We start from the raw sequence: 24557 nt of genomic DNA, 5'->3' as shown, positions 1-24557 counted from the left end.
AACCACCTGGCCTTTGAGTCTTTTCTGTACTGTAGATCTCAAACATATTTTTATAAGAAGCTCCAAGTACAAACAAAGCTTTATACACATATACTTATTTCCCAACCCTCTTTCTTTGCTGGGAAAAGCGATTTTTTAATTACTATTTTGTGCTTTAAAGGTAATTTTCATCCACAGAGTACAAATAATTTCACAAAAAGGGGTATCAAAGCACTTGATGTCCTTCAGGGACATCACGTATTTGGCACAAATGTCACTGTGGGGATGAGGAAGCAGGACCAAGTGTGTTGGCAGTTCAGTCATCACTTCTTCCTTCCCTTTCTCTGATCGTTTTGTCTCCCATTTGCTCTGGGTGGAGAATCCCAAATACATTCCTTCAAACTGTTTGACAGCCATGAGTCAGCTGGTCTGATAAGAGCTTTTCTGCAATATATTCTTGACCAGGGATCTGTATATAATTTCTAATAACATTAATTATTGGAGGGTAGCCTTCTAGCATTCGTGTCATTAACAGTGTGTAAATAATTCCATTAACATCCTCTTTCCTCTTGCCAGGAGTTTTCAACTTATCTGTTAAAAATGGAACCAGACCAAAATTCAATTTTGAAAAAAAAAACCTCATCTAATGAGGCCTAATTTTTTAAATATTTTTTTAAATTGCAAATGGCTGTAATTTAAACAATATTCATATGAAGTTAGTATACAGTATGTGCTTTCTATTTATTCGTATTTGATAGCCACTCACTGTAATTCTACAGCAAACTATTCTAATAACTTTTACATGCTTATAGCACTAAAGTAGTAATCACATAATAATAAAATTTTTATCCCAACCAATGTTATATTAGGCTGCTTTAGTTACTGTTAGATGACTGTTGACAGAGATTGCCTCTTCTATTTTATAAACGGATGTTTCGTTACATGCTTCAACTCAGAATAAGAAATACAACTTATGATACCCACTTTAAACAAAGATAATGAATCTAGGCCAGAGTACTGGTCAAAACACGGATACTTTGCTCTCAATAAAAAACCCCAACCAAACAAAGTGCTAGAACATTAGTCAACAGGGAATAAACCTTTGTTCCAGGACTTATCCAAAAGCTGGCAACTCTTGCAGCAAAGTCTCATGTTGCATTTGGGCAGTTATTCCATACTGCCTGACACAGAAGGGCACCATCTGGTGATTCACCAAATCCTTCCTGTAATATGAAAGCTTCCCTCTGAAGTCATCTATGCAGGTATTGATTAGGTTTCCAAATCCTTTAGTTGATAAGATTAGATATAAAATACCCCTTGAGGTGACAAAATTGTATATCCACTTAATAAATCAACACTATGTGAGCAGACAAGATATTATTTTTTTTTATCTTGAAACCATCCACTAATGACACTGGCTGTAACACCCTATTTGACTACTTCTTTCCTATGCCATTTCTTTGCTTAGAGTGCCATGCCTGATTTCACAGACCCTATCTGCTCTTTAAAAAGGTCTGGTTCAAATTGTTCCATAGACTCTACTTCTGCCACGATTCCCACAAGAAACAAATCACGACTTTTTAAAGAATAATTTGCTTAACAGCATTTTCTGTGGCTCTGAAACCCATGTTAACATATTGGACCACTCCAGTCTTCAATGAATTTGTTTTCACAACCATTCTGTGAAGTACATGAATGCTATAATTTCATTTTGCATAGAATGTGGGGGGAGGGAGGGGAGGAATATATATGTTAAGAAACTAAGTGAATTGCTGAGGTGTCCCAGGACGTTGGCAGAACACAGGATGTTAGCATGAGTCTCTGATAATCTGATAGGCCTAACTATCAAAAGGATCCTCAGCATTTATACGAGCAGCTAATACATTTTTCCTTACATAAAGCATTTGCCATCTGTGACATAAGCTCACAATAATTTGCAAACAGGGAGAAATATCACATCTTTGTTTCCGTCATATAAGGCACAGAAAGTTTGCACTAAATGAGGAGCTGAGGTATGGAATAATTGAGTGAGCAAAGCAACAGCAAGAACATAAATCTGGATGGATACAAAGTATTTACTCCCCAGTGCAAACAATGAGAAATGGTGAGCAATTAGTCTGTGGCAAATGCAGGAACAACTCTGAAAGGTCACAATTAAACCTGAAATCACCAGCACTTGTAAACATCTACCTGTCAGCATGTCTGGGGACATTCTCCCTTACCCTGAAGAAAGAAAATATCTTTAGAACTAGCATAACTGTGTAATAATTAAAGATAAATATTTAACATTTTAAATGAGAGCATGGACTGTATAATTTCTTCTACTGCCAAAAATTAACATCCTGAGATACAGTTAGCCATTGAAGTTACAGTGACTTACTTCAAATAATTTAATTACTTCTTAAATACATAAACAGCTTGAAGATGCTGTTAAAAATGCAGTTGAGTGTTTTCCAAATTACATCTTCAAATTGTCCTTTACTGCCAAGCTATTTTTTCTTAAAACAGCTAGAAAAAGGCTGTAAGTCATGAATTCTTTGGAATGAAAATACTGTGCTACAGGTAGATACATCATCTGAGGTGTTTCTTGAAACATAAAATATATTTTTTAACTCCAGTATATGCCAACTCTCTTTCTAGTATGCATTTAGTACCGTACTTCCACTAGTTTGAAAGCTACTCAGGACAAGGGGCCAGGACCTCCCTCCTGCTTTGTAGCTCCTAGGACAGTAAAGCCTGATCCTGCCTGACTGCAGCTGAAATACAGGCCAACCACTGTGTGGACACACTCCCCATGTAGGCAGCATTTTCCAATCCAGGCTGCTGTCCGTTAGATAATACTAAATTAATAAAAACATAGCTGAGTTCAAACTTCAGGGAACATCTACAAGCACTGGTGAAGCTGCCTCTGGAATCACCTAGGAAACGTTGTAACTCACAGACATTTCCTGAAAGGATTGGAGTATAATAGTCTTGGTATTTTACCTTCACCTGTGGCAAATTTCCATCTTGCACCTTACTGACCCAATCACTCTTGATGAGTTGATTTGGGTATCTGTTTCTGCTGTTCCTCTGCCCAGTCCCATAAGATGTCCATAGAAGGAAATAAATGAGTTGCTCCATTTACTCTGATAGTAGCTTGCATGGGACTCCAGAAGGTGTGCACATGAGGCTAGGAGGTGAGAAGGAGTCTCCCTTTCTTTTCTGGGTGGAGAGTCATAACTCTGTGTTTAAATCCCAGCTAGTAAAAGCTTATACAGCATCAGGCTCAAAAGCATGAAATGTTTGCTAGGAGCCCATTAACAGAAGGAGAATTATACCAAATGCTCTAGAAGCACATCTGATGTCAGCAACATTTATTGGTAGGAATGCTACAGGATACACAGGTGTGTTAAAAAGATGTAAATATCTCTGTTTTTAATTAATCTAGCATATCTCTTTTTTTAGTTCACCTAGTTTAAGATCAAAAGTGGTAGGAACATTACTTTGTTTCTATCATGATGTGCATGTCCTGTCTCCGTATCTTCCCAGGGGCACAATTACACTCCCAACAAAATAAGCGGCAAAGCCAGGTCACTGATGATAGAACTCTTGCCTATGGAAGTCTAAGACCTATGGCACTCCTAAACTGGCAAAATAAATACAACCCCAGTGAGGTCAGGGAAAAACGTACTTGAGAGTCCATTTGCAGGGAATGGTGGTAGTTTGTACGGAACAAGGTAAGAAAACACAGGAAGAAAGAAATAGAAGAATGGTTTTAAAGGAAGAAGGTTGAAGAAGCAATCAGGCATTAATTAAGCAAAGTTCGGCGATGATAATTGCTCTTCCTCTAGGCTAATTTGTATGATGGGAGTATGGCAAGATGATTGCATTAGTGCAGTTAAGGTCAATTCTTTTAATAGCTTAAAAAGTTAATTTGATTTTTAAATTTTAAAAAAAAGCAATGGGCACTATTTTTAAAAGGCAGGATTTTCAATGTAGCTCTTTGAAAATAAAGCCTCTTTCTGTAGGTATCTTTCCTAATCAGTAAATGTGAACACTAAGAAGCACCTCGTAACTTTATCTGACTTTAAATTAAAATCTCCTTGAGAACCAACTCTTTCCTAGCAAGTCCCCATGCTCTGCTCCCATTTTACATGAATACAAAATGTGAAAGGAGTAGTAAACCCATTACTTAAACAAACAATATCTGTCGTTGAAGTTAGTTGAAAAACTTCTGCATTTTCACATCTTTTAAATTGTATTTCTTTTAGCAGCAATGAATGAAGATTACATGAGAATGACTTGCACAAGAATCATAGAATCCTTTAGGTTGGAAAGGACCTTTAATATCATCAAGTCCAACCATTAACCTAACACTGCCAAGACCACCACTAAACCATGTCAGGGTCTATCTGCTCGAGGGTAGGGAGGCTTTACAGAGAGATCTGGACAGGCTGGATCGATGGGCTGAGGCCAATCGTATGAAGTTCAACAAGGCCAAGTGCCGGGTCCTGCACTTCGATCACGGCAACCCCATGCAGCGCTACAGGCTTGGGGAAGAGTGGCTGGAAAGCTGCCCGGCAGAAAAAGACCTGGGGGTGCTGGTCGACAGCCGGCTGAATATGTGCCAGCAGTGTGCCCACCCAGGTGGCCAAGGAGGCCAACGGCATCCTGGCCTGTATCAGAAATAGTGTGGCCAGCAGGAGCAGGGAGGTGATTGTTCCCCTGTACTCAGCACTAGTGAGGCCGCACCTCGAGTCCTGTATTCAGTTTTGGGCCCCTCACTACAGGAAAGACATTGGGGTGCTGGAGCGTGTCCAGAGAAGGGCAACCAGGTTGGTGAGGGGCCTGGAGCACAAGTCTTATGAGGAGCGGCTGAGGGAGCTGGGGCTGTTTAGTCTGGAGAAGAGGACGCTGAGGGGAGACCTTATCGCTCTCTACAACTGCCTGAAGGGGGGTTGTAGTGAGGTGGGTGCTGGTCTCTTCTGTCAGGTGGCTGGAGATAGCATGAGAGGAAATGGCCTCAAGTTGCAGCAAGGGAGATTTAGGTTAGATATTAGGAAAAATGTCTTTACTGAAAGGGTTGTTAGACATTGGAATAAGCTGCCCAGGGAAGTGGTTGAGTCACCATCCCTGGAGGTATTCAAAAAGCGAGTAGACGGGGTACTCTAGAACATGGTTTAGTGGGCATGGATGATGGTTGGACTCGATGATCTTGAAGGTCTTTTCCAACCTACATGATTCTATGATTCTATGTCCCTAAGCACCACATCTGCGCATCTTTTAAATACCTCCAGGGATGGTGACTCAACCACTTCCCTGGGCAGCCTAAACACAGAGGCTTGCTCAAATATACCAGTCACTGAACCCTGCCCCTAGTCCTACAGGAAGGAAATGAGAAGTGTAAGCTGGTGATTAAACCAGCATCAATAAGAAGCAGCATGTTTTGCTAGCAGTGACGGGGCACCCCAACTTCTGCATTTGACCCAGGCCCATGTTGAACAGTTTCATTGCTCCTGAGTGAGATGACCCATTGAAGTGCCTTGGCCAAAGGAATCATTAATCTTTGTTACTCTAAAACCCACTGTTGTTGCCATAGTGACTCTTAAAACTAGGTTACTCTGAAAACTGAAAATAAATTATACTATTTTACACTTTAAGCAGTTAAGAGTCAGATCTTGATCTCAAAACAGTACAAATCTGGCATAACTCAAAGGGGTTAGATTAACTCTTTGGTAACTCTAGCAGAGTTGTAATAAATTCCACAGCAATTCCAGTGAAGTATACCCAATTTATTCAGCTTTAAATGAGGCCCCATTTCAAATAGGTGCAATAAGCATTGCCTAACTTTAAACACATGGATAGAGACTCCAAAATCTGCTAGGTTTATGCCACTGAAAGGAAGCCAAACAGTATCAAGTTGCCACTATGTGCACTTTATTGCTTGCTCTTGAGATGCTATGGGCTAACTAGAGTTCTGGTGTGATACCAGTAATTCACATGGTACTTCAAAACTTGTGGTTTTATAGTCTCATCACCATTTCCACTCCCAACAATCAAATCTTATCTTTACCTTTTCCGTAGCTGCTATTACGAATGCTCAGTAACTCCAAGGCCTTGCACGTCTGAAACTCTGCCTCTACCAACCATGCTTTTTGTAACCAGGAAGTGTAGTTAAAAGGTTCATGTTTCAGATCATGCTTTCATAGGTACTTTACGCCCAAAGCTTATTGTAAATGTTTTGTTACACTGCCCAGCAACAAAACCTGATCTTTTCTGTCAAAGCCCTTCAAAATTGTACAAGCCTAGTTAGTAACACTTACTGGGTGAACTGGAATTTGCAAATACAAGACAGAGAATCTCTTGGCAGAAGATCATTCATTTTTCTTACAATAGAAGAACTAGAAGCTACACATCACATATGCATTTATAAGCACACAATTCAAAGTAGGCATGCTCTCAGGATACCCACAAACTACTCCCTTCTTGGGAGGTAAAAGGAAGGGGCCTCTAAGCAGTAAAGAGTGCACATTTGCCAGGGAGACCACTGAATGTCTGGGTGGAGGCAGTAGCTAGTGTGGGATTGTCAACTTCTGTCCATTGGAATTACATCTGTTCCTGGATACTGTTGTTCTGCGCAGACTGGCATGGGCAGCCCAACCCCTGGCCTGCTACCAGGCCCTCCGGGAGCAGTTGGTGTCAGCAACAGCACCAAGGAAGACAGAACAAACACTGAGAATCAGAAGAAAAACAAAACAAAAAATCCACCCAAACCCACGACAACTCAAGGAGACTTAATAAATCCTAATCCTCTTTCATGAATAAAATGCACACCAAGTCTTATTTAAATTAAAATATAGTTTCTTTGTTGGATTCCAAATCATTGCTGAAAATAGATTTCTTTTCCCTCCTATCCCTGGCCCTGTCACAGCAGGGTAATGTCAAGTAAAGGTCTAGCTGAGAAAATACACCAAAATACAAAGGAACTTCTCCTCTGGCTTTTCCTGCTATTATTAATGGTTTATAATAGAACCCAAAACAAAACTCAGCCATTCTCATTTGTGGTTTTTATCTCTTAATAATAACTGAGCTCCTTTTTTCACTTCTTTCTTCATTATAATTTTAAGTTGGTGACACAGTAAAGTATTTCAAAAACCAGTTTTTTGAAGAGGGGAATCGTGCCTCATGTTTAAACCAGAAACATCATCTTTGGCTCCCATGAGATTATTTTTAATTTCAGAGACATCTATATCTGACTGTAAAGCTCAGATCTCATTCCCACCAAAATCCACAGCAAAGTTTCAACTGACTTCGGTAAACATGGATCAAAGAACCCATGTTTGTAAAGTTAATAGGCAGTGGCTAGTTACGCATCCAGCAGAATCTGAGCCTCCGGACACATGCCTGAACACCATGTTCTACTTCCCATTTAGCAACTTCTTAACAAATGTAGTTCATAAAACAGCATGTTACGAGCTGCATAGGTTAATGCACATAAGTGCACTCCTAATGTACAGATACAACTCTGCTAATGCAGTTCAGTAGCACTGGAAGGGAAAAGTGCCTTACTCTGTTCACTCTCGTTGGATAAGCATGTCAAATTATGCAAGAGTTTTAAGAAATAAGCAAAAAGCAACAAGGATTTCATATCAAAAGTAGACTGGAATTTGAGTGATTTGGTTCAATGCCCAGCACTGCAGTTCAGCAAATGATTCAGCTTCCCTGCCCCCATTCTCATTTCTAAAATGACATTAACCACACTTACACAGTCAAAACAAGCAAGGCTGACAAAGTATTTGGAGTGAAAGCTGCCTTTTACTTTAAGTTTTTGCAGCCTCTAGCAATATGTGGCTCCAAATTTGGTTGAGGATTCTAGGAACCTTTTCCAATACAGGAACATACTGAAATATCATAAATAGTAAACAACATCATGGCAGCTCTGCAAAAGTGAGCAGGCAATCCACTGAAAGGCAGGGCTTTAAAATCAGGTGGAAGCTGCTCCAAATTCACTGTGGTATAAATGCCCAATTGCTGAGCAATAGCTATAAATCCTGAAATACCATAGCTTGACCTGTCCATGTGGTGATGACTAATTCATCTTCAGAAAATAATATAGGCAGCCAACCAAGTTCTTCTGTATTTAATTCAGCTCAGACAGTCGTAAGAGTCGCTTCTTTCAAACTGGCTTGAGACCTAATCAGTGTATCCCGCTATAACCATCCAAGCAATCTGAGGTTTTGGGGGTTTGTTGGTTTTGTTTTTTTTTTTTTTAAAGAAGAGGTGGAATTGAGTGAACAGAGCTACACTCATGAACATAGTCTGAGGATTGGACAAGAAAGATTAATTCTGATACTTCTTCAATCCTTTCTCAAAGAAGATCTCTCTTAAAATGCTACAATAGACTACCTTCCCTGAAGTCAGTCAAAAATTTGTCATCTCCATTTTGCCTTTTCACGACAACTCCTCTGTGTGGCATATATGTACTCAACTGTGCCTGGGTCTCTTTCAAAAGCCAGAGAACTAATGCAGCTGCTATTAAGTATGATTTTTTAATCACCCTCTGCTTTTCCTCTCTAATTGTAGTTATTCCAAATACCACCACATAATTAGAGGTCTTTTCAAAAGAAAAAACATGCAGTGCCATTTACCCTTGGAGGGAAAAACAACCTTACAGACCTATCAGTGTTTGGCTGCATAGTGCAACTAAATTAATGAGGGGAATTAAACACAGAGCCAATTACAACATTTAAAAAACTTCCTTTATTCCCTTGTCTACATTCAACCAAAAAAAGAATTCCCCATGAAATCAGATTGTAGGTGTTTTTATGAGCTTCCTGGACATTATGTGAAAGTTTCACCTCTTCCCAATTTCTCATTTTAACAGCAAAAATCTAACCTCTGTAGTTAAAAAACCCACCAGTTTGCCAAAAGCAGAACATCCATGTTCTGTTCTTTGCAGTAGGGACAGCCTTGCAAAGTACAGCTGATACTAGTGAACACATCTGAGTAAATTATACAACTACTGAGACATGTGCGTCCACCAATTTAGAAGAGTGTCGGAAAAGTCCTCACTATGCAAAAATACATGCACATAGTCTTCTTCAGATTCCTCACTGCTTCTAGCACCCACAGCTACCCTACAAGCCCATCTGGAAACAGGACTGTAGGCGTTTGTCCAGGCAAGACAGTCCCTGCAGCAGGATCCTTGTTCATCAACAGCTTCTGCAGTGGAAATCACTACAGAATAACAACTCCCCCTGGCTACCCACTTCTTAGCAGCTTCTGTTGCAAAAGTACGCAAAAACAGTTGTGAAAGGGCTCCAGAATTAACAGTATGAGTAAGTGAAGACACCCTAAATATCTCCCATAGCAATGGCCTGAGCACCAACAAGACTGTTGCCAAGTTTTCTAGCAGTCTCAGAAGTTCATGGTGACTTGCTGATTCAGGACTTAACTTGCAGTAGTATTGCTCTTCCATTCCTCACCCCCCTTGAAGAGCTTTCACATTACTGTCGACCTACAGACCTGTACAATAGGCTCCTCCCAGATATGCCACTCTTCCATGGGCAATGTGGCTGCTTACTTCATGCAATGATGAGGTGTGCATGGTCTCCCACACAGCTGCTCCAACTTAACTCTACCTTTTCACAGGCTTATATGGCAAAAATATCCTCATGTCTGCTTTCTGCAGATGTCTATTATGTACTTGTACAGTTCTTCACATCTATAAACATATTACGATGGTTTAAAACTGACATGCATTTGGAGAAGAGTGAGAATGTGATGTGTTCTGGCCCCATCCACCTTCACACCATGTAAAGAAAAGAGCTGATCCCAGCCTTAGTAATTAGTGAGATGCAGGATTTAGTCATGTCTCTCTCTTGGGAACAGCACGTTCAATTCAGGGCTTTGGCAGAGATGGCTGGGTGTAGGCTGGGCATTTTGAGAGCAGTACTTGCCCATTTCCTCTGGGCATTGGCTGAAGTCACACAGGCCCAATCTGTTCCTTCACTAAATGCTGTCATCTAGGGTGCAAGCTCCACAAAAGGGAGTGGGAATACACATGCCTCTCTTACCCTGAGAAAGAACTTCTTTCAACTTAACATTGTTTTCCTTTGGTAAAGTTCCCATTCATCAAATGTATCCCACTTATCTTTCATTTTTGTGATTAAATATTTTACTTGATAAAATTTGGCAACTGCCTCTCTAAAAACATTCCAAGTAAGAGAACAATAGACAGACAAATGAAGAACTAATGTTCCTTCCTTAATGCCTGGATTGTTACTAATGTTCCCAGAATATTGTTTTTAAGAAAATCAAAAAAGAAAAAAAAAATCTTCAGGTTAAAACCCCTGTTGAAGTGCTGAACTTCTTTTAGAGCAAGTTTCAAAGCTGTGTGTGGGTGGAGAAGCTATAAATAACCACATTTGTGCATGTTCCTTCTGTAGAAGACACAGAAAATGTGCTCTGTAGCAGATGCTGCTGTGCTCTGCATGAGGCTTCTCAAGGCTGGCAGGTAGATTATTTCTTTTGCAGTTATGCTGCTGGTGTTGCTGTTTGTGAGTCTTTTCTCCAACACTCAGGAATCATACCTGGCACTTAGCTGTAGTATGATGAATTTGCAATACAACTAATCAGATCTGTCAGTCTCTAACCAATGGTAATATTCAGAACATCAGAAATATTTTCTTACCTAGGGCATATAGAAGATTTCGGTTGTTGCTGTCCATAGCACTAGTTAGAACACTGATTTTGCACCTTCTGAGGCTAATTTCTTGTTCTCCAGGTCTCCATTTCTTGTTCCATGTTTGCCCTTTCAGAGCAGTTTTACAGGGTGCAACTGCTGGGACAGTCAGGGCTGGGGCCAGCTCTAGTCTTAGGTCTGGCTCCCCCCTTCTAGGCTGTTTGCTTGGACATAATCAGAGTTTTCTGAAACAATGTCCCAGGTCTCTCACAGAGGATGGGAAGAACATTGTTCCAGGCAGAGTGGGCACTGAAGCAAAGGCAACCTGAAAAGCTCTTGATCTTTTGCTCAAGCAAACCTCCCTTTCATTGTCCTCTATGGTTGTTTCCACCATTTTAGCTGATGCTCTGGAGCTCTCAGGAAGATAAATACCTGAGCATGCTCAATATCTGACCCAGCTTCTTCCTCATGTACACTGAAATAGGGGATCTCTACAGCTCTTAAGCACCAATAGATGAAACAACATCCTAATTATTAGAAACCTCTTTCATGCTGAGTTAACAATACTCAGTCTATGCTGTGACCATGTGTAGTAGGGGGTTTTTAAATTTCTCAAATAATTATTTAACATCTTGTGTTTCCTCGTACCTCTAGTAACTCTCTATTTTGCTCCTCTGGCATCAGACCAACAGAAAAACAGCATTTGCAGACCTGATAGTAAGTAGAGACACCTGCAGGACCCAGATGATTTAGATTTCTGATTGGCAGCTCTGATTTAGATTAATAGTGTTGACCTCCAAGTTGTTGTTACTAATGACACCTATCACCACAGCTAATTTTCATGTTTGTAAACACAGCATCACAGTATTGGTCTTCATGTTTGTGAGGAAAAGCATTCTGATCCTATAGAGAAATTTGTGCATTTGAAAGTGTGGCCCTTTGTGGCTTGTGAAGTCATATGCACTTTCCTTCCATACGTTTGCTTCATTTTTTTTCTCAGTGGGAGTGTCCGAAATGTAAAAAGCCCCCAAGAAATACAGCAAGTACACAGGAGGGAAAAAAGGAGGTAGTGAACTCTTTAGAAAAGTACATTATCCTCAGGTATGTAAATAGAGCAATTGGTTTTAACTCTGCCAGTGACAGATGTGCCTACGGGCCTCAAGAAAGGAAACAAAACTAAGATAGAGTGGATAAAAATTCAGAAAAAGAAAAAAGGACTGTTCTTCACAGTTCCAACCCTGATCTGCTTTATGGCCCCTTTCAGTGCCTCAGTTTCTCTGTCTGTAAAACAAAGAAAGAGATCCACTGATAAATAAATGTCAGACTAAGATAATGATATCATTACTGCTCCCATTAAACGTTCAGTGGTAGCCACTGAACACTCAGGAAAAAAAACATTAAATAAACCCTGAACACATTTACTACATGTTTTTTAGCTCCAGCTGTAACCAGAGCATCATGATATTGGTGTAGGCAGACGTATAATAATATAATGGTAAGTCAGGTAGGCACCTACCTTGGGAATACACTCCTCAACTGCTCAGCAGGAAAAGAGCAACCTACATGGCTGGCTCCTAATTTCAGTGCTCTGGGTGACTGGAACTGCTACCACTGTACTAATCTGAGATTGCTCTGCTAATTTAGACAGTACCATCTACATTTTGATAGTATCAACCCACCTAAACTCTTACTAGTTTAAACAAGATGTTTAAAGGCAATTAACAATTAGAAAGGACTGATAAAGCAAGGATGAGCTTTACAACAGAGTAGTCTTTAATGCAAGCACTATGCTCCAGGCCCCATATAGGCACTCCCCACTGTGCTTGAGTTGTCTGCTTCACCACGGAGAAAATTGCTGATTGACCAGGATATTAAATAAAGCGCTGCTTTAGGTTACTGTTGGGAGCAGATGATTTAATCATCTTGGTTTAACAAGGCTTACGATCACAGCACACAGCAAAGACAGGTTTAGTAAGAAAACAAATCCCAACTGGGACAAATGTGTCTTGGTACATAGTCTCATCCCCGTAACAGAAAAACTCACCAGGATGGGACAATGCTGCAGTAGTCTTAAACAGCCCTGCCAGGGTCACAGCCCTTTGGGGCTGAGCATCATGCCAACATCAAGGAAAACATAACCTTTCCCCCATGGGGCTCTCACCTGATTTGGGACTAGAGGCAAATATGACAGTGCAAACCATGTGGGAAAGGAGACGCAGGAGAACAAGGATGAAAGAAGTGCCCTGAATGCCAGGAGTGGCTATTCTCCGTCAGGGACTTTTCTAGGATCTATTGTCTTTTAAATAAATAGCCTAATGTCTCAAACATTTTATCTCCCATTTTAAGATACTCTGATGTGTCAGGCTGTGCACAGGGGGAAAGGGATGCAGCGCAAGGCTGTGTTTGACCTCCTGGCAGGTTTCCTCTGTCACTGGGTCCCACCTAGGGATTCAAACCTGCACCACAGCATTTCTTCTGCTGTAGGGCCACTGCAGCATCTCTTCTGTTGTATTGCCTGTGTGTCAATCGCTGCTCAGGCAAACCAGCTGCACTTGACACGTGGTGTGCCAGGGCAGAGAAGTCACAGCTCAGTACTGCAAATAAGTGGGAAAAGGGCTAAGTTACTGTGGTGTGTGAGGAGCTTTGCATGTAGCATACAGACCCCATGCTGAGCCAGGCAGTCGGTATGCGAGACACAGCAGAGCTGAAATAAAAAGCCCAGGATGTTTGCATCACTGTGTAATCTACACATAACTGTATGGCTGATTTCTGCTTCATGTCACAACAGAAATGGATCCTGTGAGGGTTTTGAAGGGTGAAAGGCCAACGACCTTACAGATTCACCAAAGGAGGCCATGGATAATGGCAATGAGAAGTTGTTTGTGGGGAGGTAAACAAATAGATGCTGACCCCTGCGTCCCCTGGCAGACTGGTAATGCAATAGTAAACTAGAATATATGTGCAAGCAGGACCAGACTTATGAAAAGCCCTTTCAGCAAGGAACAACCTTGAGCTGACAACCAAGAGAGAAGAGGAGACACCTAAAAGACTCTAGGAGTGACAGTCATGGGCAGAATGAGGGGCAGAAGTGGTTGAGGACTTCCTCTAAGAGCACCTTTTGAATGAAAAGTTCAGTTTCCTCCAAACTGAAGTTTTCTGTGAAAAACTGCTTCCTTTCTTATGTTTTTCTCCTAGCTTGGTGGCCCCCAGAATATGGCATCCCCTCATCCTGAACTTCCTTCTCTTCTGGTTTCCTGACACCTCATGCACTTTCAAAACCTGAAGAAAGCAGAAACAATGCTTTTGGATTGTTTAAAGTTACTTTTTGCTGGAGGAAGAGGGAAATTGAAAAAAAAAAAAAAAAAAGGTCATTTTGTGGTTCCCCCCCACTTTTCCTCCTTATTTGGGAAGGGAACTGTCTCAAGGTCAGAATGTTTTGTATGTTGCTGAAGCCAAAAAAAAAAAAGTAATTTTCTCCATCCCTCAACACACGTCCCATCCAAAAATATCCAAAAGGCAGGAAAGATACAAGTAAAGAACTATCAAAACAAAGGTAGGAGAAAGGTAAAAGACCAATGGACAGGCCTGTTTGTTTTGTATGTTTTCACATTTGAAAGACATTTTTGTTAAAAGGGAACCATAGCATAACATAAAAGAAAGTTTATAGCTGTAATAGTATGCAGGAGTTTGAGCCAACCAGCTCTGTCTAAATGTGCCTGAAGGGTCACCCCAGCCTAGGCAATAGCTTCCAGAACTACAATCCAAAGATTACAACTTTAAAAAACAAGCAAGAAGCTTTGTGTAAGAGTTCCCTATGAGGAATATGAAACAAAAGAAGTTGCTTAAAAGTCTCCTGTGAGCTAAAACACTGTGTTTAGTCCTAAATACTGCACAACCTCTTCCAAGGACAGAAATACCAGAACTCTTTAGTCAAGTTAGTTAGGTAGGGCAGCTACCAAAACAAGGCATAGCCAACAGGAGATGCTAACAGAGTGAAAAGCTGTTGCAGAGCACGGCCATATGGAGCAGAGCTAGTAAAAGTAGTTTGCAGCATGGAGTAAGGTAGAGCTGCTGAAGGAGAAGCAAGAGCTAGTGGGAATTACTAGCATGGAGAGGAGCAGCTAGCAGAAACAGGTCATGGTGCCAGATCAGCTCAACATAAATTGGGCCTTGCTACCCAGCAAAACATAATAATCTCAGATCATGAGTGCAATTCATTACCAGAGGGGGAAAGTAACCAGCTGGCTGAGCAGCTGCTCTGTGGAGGAAAACACAGTGAAATTGTTATAGTTATACTTTAGGAACTAGCTATCATTACCCTCTTTGTTATCTGGCTATGTTTTTTCTCACTTCAATGAAAATACCTCTTGTTGGCCATCAGTCAAAAGCAATATGAAAGAGGATTGATCACTCTGAGTGACAGGCAGGATCATGAAAAAGCTGGGAGGCCATGTGAGGACATAATTGGAAAGAAAGATCAAGGGAAACAAATGGAGTAGAAAAGAATGACTATTTTGGACTCCTAAGCCAATGCCCAAAATAGCATATTTATTTCTTAGCATAACAGACCCTTATTTCATTTTAGATAGTCCCAATAAATCCTATAAGACCTTTTCATAAGGGGTAAAACTGGAGTAGCAATGACTTCGAGTGTTTAAGAGCAGGGATTTGTGAATCAGACATCCTGACATGAAGAGTTCTAGTCATGAAGCTTTCGGTGACCTTTAACAAGTCGCTCAACATCAACATTTAGAAAACCCATAATCCTGAGATGAAAGAAACCACAATAAGCAAGAAGTACTACTGTTATTGTTACTTCTTAAAGTTACAGGGGAGAAAGTCTTCTGGCATTCCAGCCTACGTTTATTCAAAGACCTTACTTTTCTCCAGGTCCTTGGTGATGATTACTCATTCTAGCAATTGCTAGAATCAAAAAATATACATATTTCTGGAGAAAACACTGGTTTTCCTCCTGCTATTTTTGGAGGCCTAATCAGTAACAGACAAGCCTGATTCTTTCTCCTCCTTTGCCACGACAATGAGAGCCAACAATGTCTTTCAGAAACCATAAACTACACATCATATTTTCAGGGATGCTGACATGCAAACAATCCTGGGATAGAAATAGACAATGAGGACATGGTATATAAGGAGGATGATTCTGCTTAAGTGTAACAGCAAATTTTAGCAGTTTGCCTAGGACTGACTTCCTTACAGTTTGCTGCAAAGCAAATCCTGGATCAGAAAGGCACTGAGTGGCCTGTCATGATGGCTAAAGGTGCTCTGCACCACACAGGATAGGGCTCTTGCATCCTAATACATCTCACCCAGTATTAGGTAATAAACTGAAGGTCTTGTCTGAAGAGCCTACCTTACCATTATTTCTCTGACATTCAACAGTAAGAGAGGGAAGTATCCAGGGTACAATTCAGATCTTAGACAGACTGTATAATTCTCTGAAGATGCCAGGGTCTCTCTGTTGACTATAAAAGAAGACTATGCATTAGGCTCCTGACTTGGATGATTCAGTTACACTTCTGAAGCCAGGCAGGATAAATCCAGACCATGGATAGCTGCATCTACCTACAGAGAACTAACTCTATCTTTATATCACCTTCTCCATTTTGTAGTACTATGAATTATGTCCTCTTCATCCACTATGAGGTAGATCCAAAACTTCAGTGAGTCAGTGGGATTTCAAAGGGTTTTCAGAAGGCCTTCTCAGAGGTTCCTAAGCTCTCAGTAAGAATCCAAACATTTGCAGTTCAGCAAATAGCAAAACAGATCATCCGAAAGGACTAGGTCTTGAAAGACAGACAGTGCTCTAAACAAGAAAAACACTTTTTGGGACACAAAGGAATTTTTTTTTTCTCTTTTTTTTTCCCAGTTCCTCTTCTCACTTCAGTAGGTTCAGAGATCAAGCTGGCTGGCTCAGATTTCTTCAGATCCTATTTCCCAAGACAGCTGTGGAGCTCATCAAAGTGTTCTCGCTCTGCTCGTACATCAATGCTAAGTAAACTTCAGCTGGTAACTGAAGCTGGCCCCTGAAGTTTGATATCCCTAGCACTACTGCTCTGTGTGTAAATTAAAAAGTGATCATTACTATTTTTTAATCAGTGACTCTTTAAAAGCACAAAGAACAATTGTCTGCTTGGCTTAATAACTATATAAAGGAAGAAAGACACAAAGGTTGTTTTCAGATAATTTCAAGTTACAGTTTAAATCAAATTATGAAGAGGATAGAGTATTGTTAATCAGCAACCCTTACGGAATTTCCAGAATAAATATCATTAAATGAAAATGTAATAATTTAAACCTATAGTTCTTTGTGAAGAGTTTTGGCACAAAAAATACAAGATAATACTGATCTATATTCAAAGAGCATTGTCAGAAGTTTAGAACAGAGTTCCCTCTCTCTCATGTGAGTCTGAAGTATTTAAAGCAACTCATTACTTAGGCTGATAGTCTGAGACATGTCTGAGGTGTACCATACACTGATCACTAGTAACAGGGTGCAAATGTGACTGCCTGGACAGAAACACAGAACCTAGCTCTATACCAAGAGCCGTTGTCTGAACATGCTCAAGTACCAAAGTGCCACATATTTGTACTCCTCACTTGGGAAGCTGTGCTGTGGCCCTTCAAAGAGCAGATTTCTATGCCAGAGTCACTGGTAAAGAGGAAAAATGCATGTTATTTCTTTCAGCTGTGTACTTTTTCCAAGAACCCTGTCCTGTCTGGGTTGGACAACCCTGAGTGCACTGTCCATAAATGTTCTGTGACTTCGCAAGCTAAAGGAACTAAAGAAACATCCATATGAAATCACCAGAAACTGAAGAAATATGTGGGCAATATCCTCATTCCTAGCATGGCTGCCTTGTGCAGCAAATCCAACACAATCTGGTCATTGAGTAATAAGGATTGTATAGCTGTGCAGCGTGCTCTTATTCTACTACTCTCTCTGCTGCCACCAGAGCTTAGAGATACATATATAGCCAGCAGAAATCATCTGAAACTCCTGCATAATTCCATGCCACTGTGGGTTCAAATTAAGGAATGACGGTCCTTTCCTAACAGTTCAAAATAAGCAACTAAGTCACTCAGCAACCCTTGTGTTATTTAAATAGCCATGTCATTATTAATTCTTTTCATAATATCTGCAGGATACTAATCAGCACAAATATACCACCACTTCACTTTCAAATCAGTGTCAATGTTGGTTACTTGTTAGACCTCCTCAGAAGATGAGTGGGGCCACAAATCTCTTCATTGCCTAGACTTGCACTCACATTGCCTGAAAATGTGCCAGATCCTTTGGCAGGAACAAAAGGAATGGAATGAAAATTGCTCTAAAGAAGTGGTTGCCAAGATGTTTTATTGCATGGTCTGTGACGAAGAATGGATGGAAACAAACAAACAAAAAATCCTTTTACTACAAATGTACCATCCTTTACTGCATAAATAATAAGGCAGACAAGTACTAAATAAGAGGCTGTTAGAGACATAACGTGGGTTTGGAAACGTGCACATCTTATTAAGTTAGTCCTTTAGAGTTACGTAGGTAAAAGTTGTATGGTGATCTATCAGAATTGTGTGGTGAAATATTTATATCAGATAATAAACCAGGTGTGGAAACTCTGGCCTCAACAATTGCTAGAAGGACAGGGTTAGTGAAAACAGAGGTATTTATCTCTCAGTCACAGATAACAAAAGGTTGTTTTCTTTCTTGTTACATCCCATTGGGAGAAGGTTGCCAAGTAGTTTTACCAGTATTGACTCCTGAGTTCCTTTTTCATTAATTTTGGGGGACAATACAACCATAGTTAGAACCTCTACTCATTATCAAGTAATACTTCAACCTTATTGCTGGTAAGGTCACATATACCTTCTAAGCTCAGAGAAAGTACAGCAGTAATACTTTGAAAATGTAAACATATTAGTGACAAACATTAAGCACATCTCATTACTTGATAAATTTACCAAAGGGGCTGTGAAAATTCTCTAGGATGCTTTGAATTGTAATGTTTTAATTAGTGATTTGTCAGTGGAAGCTATTTACAGGCTAAATCTGCTCAGATGGCACACAGAGCATGTGATGTATTTTTGCAGGGTGGTGTGGCTGAAGTCATATGGTAGTAAATATAATCTTGACTTGATTATAATGTTCTTTTTTCTAAGCAATTGTTTACAAATAAATCCCTTGTTTTACAAGACCCAGTGAAGGTATTATTGTAAACAAAGCATAAAAGGAGATATATAGTCTGATTTCTTCTGTCTTTGAAACAAACTATGACAAATTGGAAAACTACAGAATGTTGCAGAACTCTTCATTGCCTTGAAGTGATCAAAACAACTGAGTGTATACGTGCATGTGTGGGGGGATGTACAGACTTAATCCTCTAAAATCTTGTGTGAGAGCTAAATGAATCATGAACTGCCTTGAATATCCTAGCATTCTTCTGCAAATGGACTACGTATATCACATGCACCACATGAAGTGTTCAGCATTCTCAGATAGTGTATGGAGACAGACAGATGTTGGCAGGACAGTTTTACATACAAATGATGTCAGGATCATGCCCTGATCTGTTTTCTTGGCCACTAAAAGCCAGACACTTTACAAGTTAAAGTGCTTGGTTATGAAGAGAGACAGCCTTTCCGCTGCAATACTTCGCAGTCTCCCACAGCAATGGCAGCTGGTAAGTGTAATGATATCAGTATGGCCACGTGGCCTTTCTATCCATCACCAGAGGCAGACAACCACACAAGGAAACCAAAGCTATGCCCATTAATGTGTCTAGGCATGAAGCCAACAGAACGCAGATCCACAAATTTAGAGAAATCCAGGTAAACCTGACACTGGTCTAGCTTCACCTTTTCAGTAACCAAGATGATTTGAGACATCAGTACAGCTGGTATGGCAACAGTCTTAGCCTTCTTAGTACGTGCCTACCCTCTTGCCAGTAAGCATTTGTTAGTGTCATTTTGCTATTTACTACTGGTCTTCATCTGGCATGATGGGCTTGTTCCATTTTGCTATGCAGAGCCACCACAGCTAACTCAAGGCTTTGTACATAGCCAAGAAACTCCACCAGCACACAGAATACCTCTACATCCACCTATTTTACAGCTCTTCCTTTACAGGCAACCATCACAACCAAAGTGAATCAAGAAGAAAGCAGCACCAGCAGTGACTTTGAGAGAATCATGTGAATCTGTGGAAAAAAAGGCTGCCTAAGCTTAGCTGTCAGGCTAAGTGTTGGTGTGTATGTATGGAAATTAGGTAAAGACTGAGAATTTCCATGAGAAGGAATGAAGCCTGCAGAATAAGAGTAGCAGTTTGACTACTCTGCCACGAAAGTGCTTTAAAATACCAAGTTCAAGGCTTGCACAGACCATTTCAATAATGCATCTGATGGGTCTCCATATTCGTTCTACTTTAATAGGTAAGCTTCAGGCTTTACAGCTTCAGTTGAATGAGTTTATGAAGTGAGAGAATTCCGACAAAATTCTTGCTCATATGAAACAAAGGGAATGGGGGAGGCAACGGGGTGAAGAACAGCGTTAAAAACTTACTCCAGCTATTTCGAAGGCTGCTTGGTAACATCTGCTCATGGTACAACCCTCATGCTACCCTTGCTTGTTTCACAGTGTTGCTCTTCACGGGGGCAAAGGGAACATATTAAAGTGGAGGAATGCATGCAGAGGCAGACAGGGTAAATCAGGATGTAACAGTGGAAAGCACTGGAAACTGGAGACAAGGTGAAAACAATTTCAAATTTCAACAGAAATGGAAATGATGTTAATTTGCTGGTAAATAGTCTGCAGAAGGGGAAGATGCAGAGCAGAGAGGGGCAAAAAGGAAAAGCTACCAAAAATGGGCTGAAGCTTCTGCAGGAATTACAGAATATTACTATGAATGTCAAAGGGATCTTTTTCCTCCCTTGGAGGACAGAATCTCAGCACCTCCTCCCACAACTGTGTTCTAAAAGGATCAAAGGATTCAGCTCTTCCCTATCTGAAATGATAGAGAACTTCTAAAAAACAACTGAAGCAATGAAGTATTTTACACACTCAGCAATCCAACATTTTTATAATGATCCTAAATACTTTTGGTGTTAAAAGAGTTCCTTGTCAGTTCCTGCCTGTGTAGAGCTTCATAACAGCTCACAAATTGTCTTAACTGCTATCCCTTTTGTGTGAATGGTGCTCCATTTCCTGTGAAGGCTGTAAATGCAGTTTCACACCATTTATATTGTTTCCTTCTTTAAAATTCTGTGTGTTCATAACTCATTGTCCTTAGCACACCATTATTTACCTTGGTTCAGATGTGCAAATTGATGTAATTGTATTAATACATAGATGTAATAACAATCTTGTAAAATATCCGATGGTGTGAGGTAGTGATTACTTCCAATGTTATTTTATACTGTAAAGTTTCTTACATTAATATTGTAGCTTGGCTATCCACATTGTTTAAACTTTTTTTTTTCTACAGCACAACTTGTATTTTGATTATGACATGACACTAAGGATACCTGACTTTCTATCTCAGAATAAAAAATACTCTTATTTCTTTTAATCCATTATTTTCAATGTTTTCAGGTTTTGTGCAGTTCAAACTAAAACCCAGCTAGAATCAAAAGGATTTCCTTGACAGTGTGGAACTATCTGAGAACACAGCCCTGAGCTGCCGGTCATGCATGTAGTCTGGCCTTGCAAATGATGCAGAATACACCCAGGAATGACATAAATGAGCCCTCTTTAACACAGCTTAACCCTTAAATCTAGTCCAAAAGGCACACACTTGGCCTACATAAAGCCTTCATCCAGCTAATCAGTTTTGCAAGACCTCTCTATGAACACTTGATATTGCATGCCTAAATACTTGATCCCTCTGGCAAGACTAACTAGAGTAGTTAGGTGAGAAATTATTGATCTCTCAAGATTCATAAGAATCTCTTCTTGGAGAGGTGTCTTTACCAAAAGCTATTAATGCAGTTAATGGCAGACTGAGAGGATGCAAAATAATCCTGGAGTCTGTATTAAGAACATACAACGCAACAAAACCTGTCCCTATTCACATGTCCTTTTAAGAAAAGATTGATACAGAACAGTTGACATGAAGAGAAAGGTATAGATGAACAAGTGAGGGAGTGTAAGTTCTGACATGGAGATCATCTTTCACCAGAATTTTTACTGCACTGGCCAACAGCTGGAGAGCCACAGGACATCCTGGTAGGGAAAACTGCATCTGTGAGAACATGCTTAATTTTGAGCTGGGTGGAAAGGGAAGAGGAACATCTTCCTTAGAGAAACTACACTGTATCATTACTTGTCTAGAAAACAGCAAAGTCTAATAAACTCGTGACTCTCCTGTCAGGATTTGTTCTCCCACATCTTTTCTTTTTAGACTTGAACCAGGAAGAACTCAGTTAAAGGTTATTAAATTTTGACAAGGCAACAAATTATTATAGATAAATGTTACTTATGATTAGTGACAACATACAGGTAGACAGCTTCACCTGCCAACTGATGGGCATTTAACAAAATAAGCATAACAGGAATTGCACAACAGATATATGAGGCGATTATTTTCAAAAAGACCCCCATCAACCTACTCGGATATCTTCCTCCTCCTCGTGGAATCTACACTTCATATTTCTGTCTAGCTGATCATTTCACTTATGAGTTACAAAGCATTTATCTTGAATAGTACAGATGTTTAGTGAACAGAATGATTCATCTCTTCCTCTTTACTTTCTAAGTAGGACAAAGAGATGCCTCCAGTAAGGGTATGCTAGGACAGAAACATGTCTGTCATTAAGTTGTTGCTTTCCAGATAATAACTACCCATTAAGAGAAAAATTTTGAAAGATTGCTGCCAACAGAACTCACACAGAGTAACGCTCTCTAAAGTGACTGTACTCCAGTGACTCTTACTGTTTGTTTCTTTTCCTCTTACCAAAAGTCACAGTACTTACAAAAGACCTGTTCCTTTTGAAAACCAGTGACGCAGCCTCATTGCCTTGCACATGTGGGAAGTAAAAGTCTGAATGGGTTTCATGAATGAACCTCATAAACACTTCTACTGATTTCAAAAGATGTAAGAGAGAAAGTTTTGGGTTGGAGAGATTGAACAAAAGTGTAAATCACCCTAGGGGATGAAGAATTCCTAAGATAATATGGATTCTTATTGACATTATATACCACAATTGGAAAAAGCATAATATCAGAATTTACAACCCTTGATTTTTGAGATTTTAACTCCAAAATTGTATTAACTTCATATAGTTTGCAGAGAGTATTCTAACTGAATTCCGAGTACATGCTCTATTTAATATATAGCTTATGAATTTCATTACCATGCAGTATGTTTACTGACACATAACAAAAGTGAAGTTGCTTAAATTAAGCATCTGTTACATTCAATCCTGGTTTTAGTTATATATATGGCATGAATATTTGTGTGGTTTCATAGGAAAAAAATGAGCAGGTAGAAATTCTGGCAAACTTTTCAATGCTGCCAGGGAAATAGTCATACATATTTGCAAATGATATCTACAGCTGCAGTTTTGTCTGTGCTGGTGCACTTCAACTATGGCACTAACAGGACCACAAATTTGCATGTTGAATGAAAGTTGCCTGTCTCCTGTCCTTGCTGCTTCATGTTTATTTCGCATGTGACCGCTTTGTCACTCTATCTCCACCTCATTTTTCACTTGCAGGAAGGCAACGACATAAAGAACCCTAGGGACATTAGAATGCTCCATAAACATGATTAGAACATTCAGCCTCTTCATTTAAAGCAAGTACCGTATTGCTACCAACATCTGCTTCGGGATGTAATGGGGCCCTTAAACAAACCACACCATCCTGAATGAGCAGAGCCCTGTAACATCTGTTGCTTGTACTTGCATATTTGGCAGCTACAAACATGGCTTTTCATACTCACTGTCAGTTACGCTGTTGTGCTGGTATTCAAACAGATTCCTTTGGGAGAGAAAAGTTATTCACCTGGAGCCTAAGTTCTCAGAGATGAGCCTGTACTGGATAAACTGTATTTCTGTGAGGTGGGCTCTGCACATCAGGGTGTGCAGTTCATTTGAGCCAGCAAATTCATAGCACAAGTACGTGGACTCCATAAGTGGTAATAATGCAAAGATCATCTAAAACACCACCACTAAAAGGCCTGTATCTGCATTGTTTCCATATAGGAAGGTGGAATACACCACAGTTAAATTGCTTTTTACACTTGAAATTCTTCTTTCTATTAAACATCACTTTCTCAAGAACAGTAGAGTACCTACAGCTCACTTGTGAAAAATTAACTGCTGAAAATAGTGTCACATTCTTGTGGGGAATGGACTGATCAATAATCAATGGAATGATTGATGATTTCCAACATGAAACTGAGAGGTACTGATTGGTGCTGAGAGGTGCATTAGGATTTTAGCATATTTCTAGCATAGACAGAGCTGCGTGTGACATCTTGGTTATGGCAATATCCTCTAGATGAGTCACTAAACAATCTTTATGACCGCAAAGAAAAGGGCATTCTTTATCTTCTTTAGTAATGGTATTACCTGTTGAACATCCTGCTGGAAAACACAGAGCTGCAGCCTTTGATGTAGCCGGACCTTTCTGTGTTGCCAGATGCTCTCTAGGCGCCGCTGGTGATGCAGGACTTCATGTACCACATCCAACACCTGGTGAACAGCCTTGGAGTAGTTTGCAGTAGCAGTGAGGGATTCAGAATTCCCAGGACTCAAGGGACGCTGTAGAACATCCAGTAAGGCTTTTCCATCCTGGCTCACCTGAGTGAAGAAATAGGTCTACTTCACTGTACTGATACTTAAACATCCAATAGCTGACAGAAAACAGTCTAGCTGATGCTTTTTTCTCCTGTGTG

The 24557-nt window shown here is 40.1% G+C and overlaps 1 protein-coding gene across 1 annotated transcript in view; it reads right to left on the bottom strand.

Moving 5' to 3' along the window:
* The window catches only part of KALRN (kalirin RhoGEF kinase), a 532592-nt gene that overhangs the window by 247483 nt on the left and 260552 nt on the right, over positions 1-24557 (bottom strand). The window contains exon 9 of the mRNA XM_075028813.1: positions 24232-24462. Coding sequence (XP_074884914.1) covers positions 24232-24462 — 231 coding nt within the window. The remainder of the gene's footprint in view (positions 1-24231; positions 24463-24557) is intronic.

This window comes from Buteo buteo, chromosome 5 (genome assembly GCF_964188355.1).
Source record: "Buteo buteo chromosome 5, bButBut1.hap1.1, whole genome shotgun sequence".
Lineage (NCBI taxonomy): Eukaryota > Metazoa > Chordata > Aves > Accipitriformes > Accipitridae > Buteo > Buteo buteo.
This window is presented reverse-complemented; position numbering and strand designations above follow the sequence as displayed.